This window comes from Dendronephthya gigantea, unplaced genomic scaffold (assembly GCF_004324835.1).
Source record: "Dendronephthya gigantea isolate DGI-Jeju-01 unplaced genomic scaffold, DenGig_1.0 000144F, whole genome shotgun sequence".
NCBI classification, from domain to species: domain Eukaryota; kingdom Metazoa; phylum Cnidaria; class Anthozoa; order Malacalcyonacea; family Nephtheidae; genus Dendronephthya; species Dendronephthya gigantea.
Window position 1 is genome coordinate 365,950 of NW_021163154.1, and position 11,782 is coordinate 377,731.

The 11,782-nt window shown below is 36.3% G+C and overlaps 1 protein-coding gene across 1 annotated transcript; it reads left to right on the forward strand.

Moving 5' to 3' along the window:
• Window positions 1-568: 568 nt before the first annotated feature.
• LOC114536767 lies at window positions 569-10,065 on the forward strand. Its single transcript, XM_028558120.1, has 2 exons — window positions 569-713; window positions 9,685-10,065. Exons 1-2 carry the CDS (start codon window positions 594-596, stop codon window positions 10,063-10,065), a joined length of 501 nt encoding a protein of 166 aa, XP_028413921.1. The 5' UTR covers window positions 569-593.
• The last annotated feature ends 1,717 nt before the right edge of the window (window positions 10,066-11,782 follow it).

Here is an 11,782-nt window from a genome sequence, read left to right on the forward strand (position 1 = left end):
GTTTTTGCCAAAACTCTCGGTACAGACAAAGATCCAACCTATCAAGAATACGTGGGACTGGGGAGTTAGGTCAGTTGTACCTGAGTCTTAACTAAACTATAGTTTTTCGATCGATCAGCCCCTAACGATTATTTTTAATTAACATGAGGTATTTTTACAGGTATATAACGACTGCTACATCACTCACAAAGGTATATCATATTAAAGTAATCCTGTTGCGTAGAAAGAAAGAATCTTTATTAATAGTGAAATATTAAATTAACGCCTTTATTCTAAACTCCCTTAGCATTTCAATATCTCATTGAGTGGTAGATTTTAATATTCTCAAAACGTTGCATGGCGATATTTCCAGTCGAATTAGCTGGGGTTAACACAAAGCAAATTAAGTCATTCTGGCGGATCCAAAATCGACCAGGATTATTTTTAAGTCATTCTGAGATCCAATTTTACTATTATGAAACCAACAGTTTTTTCACTTTTCAGCCTCTAGTTGTCTGGATTTCAAGAATAAAAATGCTGGATACACAGACGGAAAATATTTTATTGACCCAGATGGAGATGGCCAAGGCAAGCCATTCGAAGTGAAGTGTGATATGACGTCATTTGGTGGTGGATGGACAATGTGTTATACAACAGACAGTTATGTCAATACAAAGACTGAACTCACCACAACACCTGAACTGGGATATCGAGCAGACTGTAACAACATACCGGTAAATATTAAATCATTTAATTCAAACGTGAAAGTTGCACAGAGTTAAAGTTTTTGTTTATTTCAAATGTTTTATTGCAGCAACAAATATATATGGACACAAACCTTTTAAATTCACATGCAGGAGAGGTTTTATAAAATTAAGTAATTAATATTTTTATAAGGGCAGTTTTGTTTTGATTAAAACTAAAACACTCGCGGAACTCAAGCCCTGTTACAGTACATCCTCGATACACGGTTTACATTACGATTTTATTATAAAATCGTAAATATCGCGCAAACTATAAACTACAACTAAGAAATTATATTCCGAGGGGGACAAACTGAGGGGCAGATAACATAACAGACCACTTGCCTTTTAGCGCAGCCCGCTTTGCATGACGGTAGGAGTCGTCACTTTGCAATGGAACGACATGGCGACTGTAATGAGCGAACGATTATTATTTGATGAGATATTTACCAATATTCAGTGCTTCTTGTTTACAATCGATGAGTTATTTTATCTTAAAATAAACATAGAGGTCTCAAACGAAGCGGAGGTAAATTTTTGAGCGAAATCGGTCCATTCTAAACGAGGAAAAAGGAGTTCGAGTGAGGCATTAACAAGACGTTCTTCGCATATTTATGCCTTGAAATATCTCATTCTCCAAAGAAAAACATGTGAGTTCACCAAATAACCGGCGATCACCCAAGAATTTTTACTTACGAATAAGCTTTGACATTTTCCCTTTCCCGATTTTGTATTTTGCGCCCTGCTTTCTAATTCGTATTGCTTTTTAAACTCCGTGAAAATGACCATGCTTGGAAAAATATTTGACCGATTTCGCCTTTATAGATCAATTGCGAAACTTAGTAACCGCGCCTTCGCTCAACATGGAAACGAGGCTTATTATGCAAAAAACAATATTTGTATTTTTTGCAGAACAAAGCTATTCGCCCAGTTATATGCCGTTTTTCGCCTTTGTTTTACATATTTTTCGATTCCTTTCAGCTTGGTTTCATCGTTGTTATCATAGTTTTCAGGTTAGGAAGTTTTGCCTTTCAATTGAGGCGTTTTTGTGGTGTTTTCATTAATCTTTTCGGCTGCTTTCGTCGGGGAAGTATGGAAAAGGCCGACACAAACTCAGGTAAAAATTTAGTTTTTCCAAACTATTTCGTCTCAAGTTTTGAAAATGTATTTCATTTTTCTCCCTCTTATTTGTGCAAAATTTGGCGATATATATTTGGTGCAAAATCTATGTTTTTTATGTCAAAAATTATTGAAAAGTCACGATCGAACAAAACACTATGTTCACCTTTCTCATCTAAAATTTTTTTATACCAATTTTATCGATCGATAAGATGTAATTTGACAGCAATTTTACAGCTCAGCAAAAAAAATAGTAGAAATCTGTTGACAAAAACTATAACAGATAAAATAAGCAACGGAGTTTTATGTTTATTTTCCCTGTGTATGTAAACTACAGTACATGTGACGTGATGCCGACTGAAAAGCAAAACAACTCTTCCACTTGGCACACATGCATGCATGACATGGATAGTAAAATACTTATAACCAAGACATAATATCATTGTCTATTTTGAATTGCCATTTGAATATTCCTTTTCCCGCAATAACATACTATAAAGGTAGCCACAATGCGAGCTGCAGCGTTTTTTAAGATACACCTTTACATGATGGCAAAGCCGAAAGCGAAAAATATTTAAACCGGAGTTCGCAAGTGTTTTTCCGTTTACGATGGTGAACGGAATCCTTTCCTTTTCAAGTATTCCTGGTTTACCCTTATTAAACATCTATTGCATGGTAGTAGATAGAAAGAATAGTGTTTTGTACTAACAAAAATGCAGAATTCAGATGCAAACTCAGATGCATTCGAATTCGACTTTTATAAAATTCGACCTTCAGGCCGGCATGCAAGCTATGCATCGTCTGTACTTTATTAAAACGAAAATAAACAAAAACATTTCAGTCAGTTACTTTTGACCATTTTAACAGTATTTCTGTGGTATAAAGAAAAAAAAATACAGTGATATTTGTGAAGAAATTTGGATAAATGAAGCCATTTCAGTCATCAGGTTTGAAAATTATATAATCTGACTGTCACTTTTCAATAATTTTTGACATAAAAAACATAGATTTTGCACCAAATATATATCGCCAAATTTTGCACAAATAAGAGGGAGAAAAATGAAATACATTTTCAAAACTTGAGACGAAATAGTTTGGAAAAACTAAATTTTTACCTGAGTTTGTGTCGGCCTTTTCCATACTTCCCCGACGAAAGCAGCCGAAAAGATTAATGAAAACACCACAAAAACGCCTCTATTGAAAGGCAAAACTTACTAACCTGAAAACTATGATAACAACGATGAAACCAAGCTGAAAGGTATCGAAAAATATGTATAACAAAGGCGAAAAACGGCATATAACTCGGCGAATAGCTTTGTACTGCAAAAATACAAATATTGTTTTTTGCATAATAAGCCTCGTTTCCATGTTGCACGAAGGCGCGGTCACTAAGTTTCGCAATTGGTCTATATTGTTCAAACACAGACTAAATGTTTTGGCGGGAAATTTGCAATGTTTGAATACTTAATTACTTTTTTGCCGATGTTGAAAACTACGAACAAAAACTACAAATAAGTGCTGTTTGACCTAGGCAAACTTTTCAAAAATTATATAAATATAAAAAGAATATAGTATTTTGAAACAATAATGGAGGATGAACCAACCACTTCAGAAGGGAACAATGAAAGCAAAGTACGCCAATGGAAAACATACTGTTGTGTGCCAGGATGCAGTAATAATAGTTATAAAAATCCTGAGCTCTCTTTTCACAAAATTCCAAAAGATAAAGATGTTAACAAAAAATAGAACAAATTTTTGAGAACAAGAGGATTACTTAACCCTCTTCCTAGTCAAAAGGTGTGTTCAGCTCATTTCCCAGGTGGCAAAAAAACATATAGTGACAACATCCCCCGCACCATTTTCATGCTACAAACTGCTACAAAGTCAAGGAAAATTCCTACTGTCAGAGTGTTTGAAACAGCACAAGACAAGGAGCATGTATCTCCTAGTAAAACCTCAGTTCAGGAGCAAATGTTACCTGAAGAAAGATGCATGGATATAGAAGCTCAAAACAAAACAAAATAAAACACTTACAGGAAAATGTCAAAGCCCTACAAGCGCATAGTGTAACCTTGCAAAAGAAATATGACGAGGATGTAAAAAAAATGGGGACAGTGTTTATTTCGAATTGAAAGGTTTATTGGTAGTGACATTGATTTTCGATTTTATACTGGGTTTCCTAACTACACAATTTTTAAAGCATTTTTTGATTACCTGTCTCCCGCATGCAACCACCTTATTTATCATGGGTCAAACACTGCACCTATATTATCAGAAGGTCAAGCCAAGTGTGGCAAAGAACGATCTCTATCTCCTGAACAGGAATTGTTTTTAGTATTGTCACGGTTAAGATGTGGATTATTGCTACGGGATATTGCCCACAGGTTTGGTTTATGTGAAAGTCATATTTCCCGTATTTGGAAAACCTGGCTGTCATTCCTACAACAGCGCCTTCGGGCTCTACCTATTTGGCCAAGTCGCCAGTTTGTTGATGACAACATGCCAAATTGCTTCAAAACAGCCTTCCCAAAAACCAGGGTTATCATAGATTGCACCGAGTTTTTTATAGAAAGGCCTTCATCCTGCAGAAGTCAATCGATAACATTCTCTAGCTATAAAAATCACAACACGGCAAAGAGTTTACTAGGTATTTCCCCCAGTGGCTACCCTAGTTTTGTTTCAAGTCTGTATTCAGGAAGAACAAGTGATAAAAATATAACAAATGATTGTGGCATCCTTAAACTATTGGAGCCAGGAGACAGTTTAATGGCAGATCGAGGTTTTGACATAGAGTCAGACCTACCCACTGGTGTAGAAATAAACATCCCCCCATTTCTTGATGGAAAGCCCCAACTATCTGTTGACGAAGAAAAGATGACAAGAAAAATTGCTTCAGTTCGCGTTCACGTAGAAAGGGCAATTGGACGAATAAAAAACTACAGAATTTTAAATCAGGTCATTCCAATCACTTTGTCAGATGATCCTGAAAAAATTTGGACTATTTGTTCATATCTAACACTGTTCTTGCCTCCTGTAATTGCTGAGCCATGATTTTTGCCACAAATTTTGTTTTATATTAGTAACTAACATGTACCATTACAGTAAATTGTTGGAAAGTTTCCAATGATATTTAAAGAAAAAAATTATTGTTCATTTATAAGTTGTGAAGTATCAGATAAGTATTCAAAATAAAAGCTGCTTAGCTCAGGTAACATTTTTTTGTCCCAAGCATTGTTATCAAAATAGATTCGTTCAACATGAAGGTCCTTATTTGTAAATACTACAAAATCACACCACTTTACATGGAGTATTGCCATGCTGCCTTGAATTTGATAATAGTAATTATGGTTGTGTTTTAGCCTGATCTCTCCCTTATTTTCTTGAAGAAAAAATGATTTGTCTTGACAAGCCTCATTGATGGTCATGTCTCTTTTTGAGTAAGGGCATTTGACCTCATCAACGCCAAGGTTATTTGTCTCACTTGTATCAGAAACAAGAAAGTCGGGACTTGCTCCCATCCAAGGGAAAGAAGAATTGACTACAAATCCGCACTTAAAGCACACACTAACACTCATTCCCTGCCGATGTTGAAAGTTATGGTAGGCTTTTACAGCATTTTCTTTCTTATCTTTCCCCCACTTGTATGGTGCAGGAGCATTTGCATGTTGGGTTGATTTTGTTATTTTTGTCAAAATGGATTTTGGATAAATTGATTTTCTTCTTTTTATTATAGCCCCAAAGTTTGAGGCTGTTACCCTATTTTCCCTTTCTTTAAACCACTGTTCACTGGATGACTGATCCCTGGTATTTTGTTCTATTTCGAGAATTTCCTTGTGTGTTATATTCCCTTGGGGTAGATGTTGTAATACTTCATCCCGAACCTTTGTATTGTAAATTATACATGCATCTTGTTTCATTTCAATACACCGTTTTTTAGATGGAAGGTTGCTATGTGATTCTTCATATAGGTGTGGCTGAAAATTATTGGATTCCAACAATTTACTAAGGTAGCTTGGTTGTGACTTATTAAGTGCAGTAGAAAGTTTTTTAATATCATCTGGTTGAATTTCTCGAGCAAAGTGTGGTGTAGGATTGGTGGTGGAACTTGAGTTGTATGTTTTGTGCTTTATGCTATTTGTGTCTTTCTCGTATGATGTTTTAACAAATTTTATATCCTCATAGAGGACTGCTTCATCACACTCATCCTTGCGAGGAACATGCCATTGTTGCAGCATTTGTGTGCATGTAAGATCATTTGGAATTTCAGACAAGTCTAATTGCTTGTATTCAATTACTTGAAACATTAGGGCTACAATGTGTTTACATTGCCCCCCTTTGCCAGCCTTGCATGTGCAGTTACCGTATAAAATTTCCCCAGTGTCCTGATTCAGATGAACATACACAGTGTAGACATTTTTTTTCATAGCAGCATTCACACTTGCTTTGATTAGAAAACAGCATAACTGGTCTTTAAATACATTTGCTTTTACTTCTACATTTTTGACATATTTTTCCTTGAACAATCCATATCCCAATTTCTTGTGTTTGTAAGCTCCACCTGAGTTATTTTCCACACTTAACTCAGTTCCTAAGTGCTTTTTTAAAAGTTCAAATTTAAATTCAGGAAGGAACTCTAAGTTCTTTGTCCACCTTTTCAGTGGTTTTTCTGTGTTGTTCCCTTCTGAAGTGGTTGGTTCATCCTCCATTATTGTTTCAAAATACTATATTCTTTTTATTTATATAATTTTCGAAAAGTTTGCCTAGGTCAAACAGCACTTATTTGTAGTTTTTGTTCGTAGTTTTCAACATCGGCAAAAAAGTAATTAAGTATTTAAACATTGCAAATTTCCCGCCAAAACATTTAGTCTGTGTTTGAACAATTTAAAGGCGAAATCGGTCAAATATTTTGCCAAGCATGGTCATTTTCACGGAGTTTAAAAAGCAATACGAATTAGAAAGCAGGGCGCAAAATACAAAATCGGGAAAGGGAAAATGTCAAAGCTTATTCGTAAGTAAAAATTCTTGGGTGATCGCCGGTTATTTGGTGAACTCACCTGTTTTTCTTTGGAGAATGAGATATTTCAAGGCATAAATATGCGAAGAACGTCTTGTTGATGCCTCACTCGAACTCCTTTTTCCTCGTTTAGAATGGACCGATTTCGCTCAAAAATTTACCTCCGCTTCGTTTGAGACATCTATGTTTATTTTAGGATTAAATAACTCATCGATTGTAAACAAGAAGCACTGAATATTGGTAAATATCTCATCAAATAATAATCGTTCGCTCATTACAGTCGCCATGTCGTTCGATTGCAAAGTGACGACTCCTACCGTCATGCAAAGCGGGCTGCGACGAATCATTTGTCTTCCGTGAACTTTCGTCGTTGAGAACCAACAAAGCAACCGGTCTCGATCACATCAGTGCTAAGCTGTTAAAAGATTCAGCTTCCACCATTGCTTCCAGTTTAACGAAGATTTTTAATGCCTCGCTTCTTTCACAAACATTCCCAGATATTTGGAAAAGAGGAAAAATTATTCCTCTCTTCAAATCCAACGACCCAACAGCACCTACCAACTATAGACCTATCACTATTTTACCCATCTTAAGCAAAATTATGGAACGCATTGTTCACAGACAAGTCTACAAGTATTTACGTGAACACAAACTTATTACCTCTGAGCAGTTTGGTTTTCGTCCATATTTGTCTACAAATGTTGCTTTAACGCGGGTCACGGAGGAAATTCTACTCAATATGGACAACAAATTAATTACCGGTGCGGTTTTCATTGATTTACGTAAAGCCTTCGACACAGTGGATCATACCCTTCTAACTGCGAAATTAATGAACATTGGATTTTCCGCACCCGTTACAAAGTGGTTTACATCTTATTTATCATCACGATCAGCCGTTACATCCATCAACAACGTTGCGTCAACTCCTAAACCAGTAACCGTAGGCGTGCCTCAGGGAAGTATCCTAGGACCTCTTCTCTTTCTTATATACATCAATGACTTGCCCCGATGTTTGAAACACTGCAAATCAATTCTGTATGCTGATGATACTTTAATTTACTACTCTGCTAGAACAGAAATTAAAATACAAGATAAAATTAACATGGATCTGATTTCACTGTCACAATGGCTTAATAACAACCTTCTAACATTGAACTACGAGAAAACTAAATTTATGATCTTCGCCAACAAAAGACAATCATCCTTGGTTTCCACCGTAGACATCAACATTCAAAATAAGAAAGTATTGCAGACAACATCATTTAATTATCTTGGTGTTACTCTAAGCAGCGATTTAACTTGGTATGATCATATTGACAATTTGATTACCAAAATTAACCAAAGACTCGGGGTATTGCGAAGGATAAAGGAATATTTAGATTTGAACACACGTTGTGTACTATACACATCGCTAGTGCTTCCATTATTCGACTACGGTGACGTGATCTGGGGTGACAAGAACAATGCTGTATTGATGAACTCGCTGCAAGTGCTGGAGAACAAGGCTGCCAAGATCATCTTAAACAAACATCCGCGATATTCTTCAACCAACGCGTTACGAGAACTTCAATGGTCAACGCTGGCGACAAGAAGACATAACCACCGATGCACGTTTATCTACAAATGCATGCACGGCCTAATTGACTTTGATTTCGACTTAGCGAAGAACGAAGATATACATAGTCACTGCACAAGACGACGCAGAGATCTACACATTCCACGAGCAAGGACGAACAAAGGAAAACAACGACCAACCTATCAAGCTTCAATAGATTTTAATAACCTAGAACATGAACTAAAAAACAGTATTTCATTACCTAACTTTAAGAACCTCTTGAAAAGACGTTGATCGAATATACCATTTGGCATTTGGCTATAAACTTTCCTTCTTCATTCCTTTCCATTATACCATTCTCTACTCAATACTTTTCTTCCACATCATAATCCAATCCCCTCATTGTATTGCATCATATAGTATTATATTGTATTGCGTTGTTACAGTATTGTATTGTTTGGCATAGTATGGGATGGTATCGTTCAGTATTGTATTGTATTGTGTTGTAGCTATATATGTGTTGCTGTAAATAATGCATGTTTCCTTTTGAAATCATGTAACTAATAGATGCAGGACCCCACTGAAAAACACTTCGGTGACGTGGGTATCCTGGTTAAAGATGAAGTTATTAAAAAAGGCAAGTGGTCTATTGGTGGGGCAAATTCCCTCCCATTTATCATCACGTGAATATTTAGTGGCAAATCCTGAGTTATAGAAATGAATTATTGCAGTGCAGCAACTTTAGATAACTTACCTGAGGAACAAAGCTTTTGATTATAAATTTCCAAAGAATATTTTAGAACTCAAGGTTACGAATAAAACTAATTAAAAGGCATTTTAAAATTCTAACAAGACGCTTGCCAGTCTTCAATATAAAGCTTGAAGATTCCTTACATAGACAATGTTCATACTCATTTAGATGTTTTGCGAACCTAAAATCTAAATGTTCGAACGCGACATTCAGAAGCACATCGTACTTTAAAAAGTATAGAAGTTCAATTATTGTTTAAATATGTAATAAACCGCATGTTACGTTCACTTTGCCTTATACTTTGGTATTCGCGTTCATATTAAATCTTCAATCCTGTGCAAACTGCGACGTGTCAACGCACCCATACACGACCACATCTTTTTAAACGGCGAAATAGAAGCTAAGCGATATTATTAAAATGGGACCAGAATCTACAATGTTCTGTCACAAACGCCGGAGTAATAATTTATTATATCCACTATATTTTTCAACCAATTCTTAGCAATTAACAACTTTTATTCAGTTTACTGAGGTGATGTTTGTTGATGAAAAATCCAAACAGAAGGCAGCTTTTTCCAAAGATGATGGTTCACCTATCACATTTTTTGGTAATTATGACAAGAATGCAAGTATCTATGGCTTATGGACAGCAAATGAAGATGGTGTGGCCACGACGGAATACAAATATCAAATGCTCATCTGTGACGCATTAATCACTAAGGGTCTTTTTTTCTCAGGATATACAAATAACTGCTACAAAGACTGCAATAACTGGTGTGGTGACAAATCATCTGCATATTTTCGTACATCTGTTGTCTCACGTGCAGACTACAAAGGTGTCGCTTTCAACGAGAATGGTCATGGGCCAAAACCAAATCACCTGATAAGTGTAGGAATTCGTTAAGATGTCAACTAACATGGGTGACGTCATATTTATCTTAATATGCTATATTAAGCAAACTGCACACATCAAGAACCGTAAACTTCGATTTTAGCAAATGTTATCACATGCACCACTGTATTTGTCAAGCACGTGTGTTTTATGAAACAATGCAATTGCAACATGCTGATTGTCTTAACGGTATTTAAATAAATTTGTCGTTATACAGTGTGTATAAAAAAAAGATAGAAAATTTTTAAAGTGCTCTGAATTCCACAAATCTGTTTATGAAACTTAATATTTTATATGTGTGGATTATTTCAGTACTTGAAATATAGAAAATATAAAAAAAATCCAAAATAGTAAATTTTTCAAAGCAGTGGCAACCTTCTTGCTTGCCCAGCTAAACGTGGCTTACACACAGAGTTGCTAAACGCTATTCTTCATTTTCTTTCATGTATGAAAAGGTCGACATTTGTTTCATTTGTGTTTCTCCGCTGGTGCTGTTCCTGCTTTGTTATAAACGCATAAATTTGCATAATTTGCATTGAATTAATAATATTAGAGCATTTCAAGCAAAGAACATTTAAAATCTCATATGTACTGGTAGCTAAATTACACTTTTACATAAAAATAGTAATTTAACATCTGAATTGTAAAAGGAGGTAAATTTTACAATTTACAAGTAATGAATTGCTCTTAATCTTCAACGTGTCCTCCATTTCTTTACTGTGCAAACTTGCGCACGTCTAACCATGTCAAAAAATGCACGGCGTATCATTTCTCGACCTTGTCTAAATACATCTATATGTATCTTCACGGATTCGTCGTCCAAGTTCATCGAGATTTTCTCGTGGCGTTATGAAAACTTTCTTCTTAAGATATCCTCAAAGAAAAAATCAAGGGGATTAAGATCTGGTAAGCTGGCAGGCCATTCCACGGGACGATTCAGTGCGATTATCCGGTTAATCAAGCAGTTACCTCTCTTCTTCTGTGAGGAGGCCGGAGCCCACCATACACATCGAAATGGCGCATTATATTACGCCTGTTGCGATAAAGGAGCAATGGCTGTAAAACAGGGACAATTTCGTTATTGATCAACTCCAAGTAGTCCAATGAACTCGTCAAGGTTGTTTTAAAAGAAAAAGGGACCGATAACAGTTCCATTTCCCATTAATCCATCCCAAATCGTCAACTTATGTCGGTCGTCATTTCGCTGATACTCGAAATCGTTTTTCGCCTTGTGGTTGGTATTCTCGAATGTTGCGGGTGTTGACCGAAACAATCAGCGCAAATCCTGACTGGTCGCCGATGAGCAAATCGTTAAGAAAACGGTCGACGTCGTTCCGATCACGTACCACTGACAAAACTGTACTCGCTGCAGATTATCACCGAGAAAAAGTTGGTGGCGCTTAATCATTTGACAAGGATTGAATCTCAAAGCTAAACGTGTTATGCGGTTGAAAGTTGCCGATGACAAACCAAGTCTGTTTCGACGACAGCTTAACCGTGGCCTTTCACCATTCAAAACCTCTCCATTGGCTTCGTCAAAAACATCGCGTACAGCTTCAATGTTTTCAGCACTTCACGCATGCAGTTCTTAGACCACCCGAATTACATCTGTTTAAGTTACAGCTCGTCCTGTTATCACGATACCTCTTAACATTGTGATAAACGATCGCACGTGAAGGGAATCGGACATCTGGATATTCGTTCCTGAAACGGAGGAATTCTGACACCA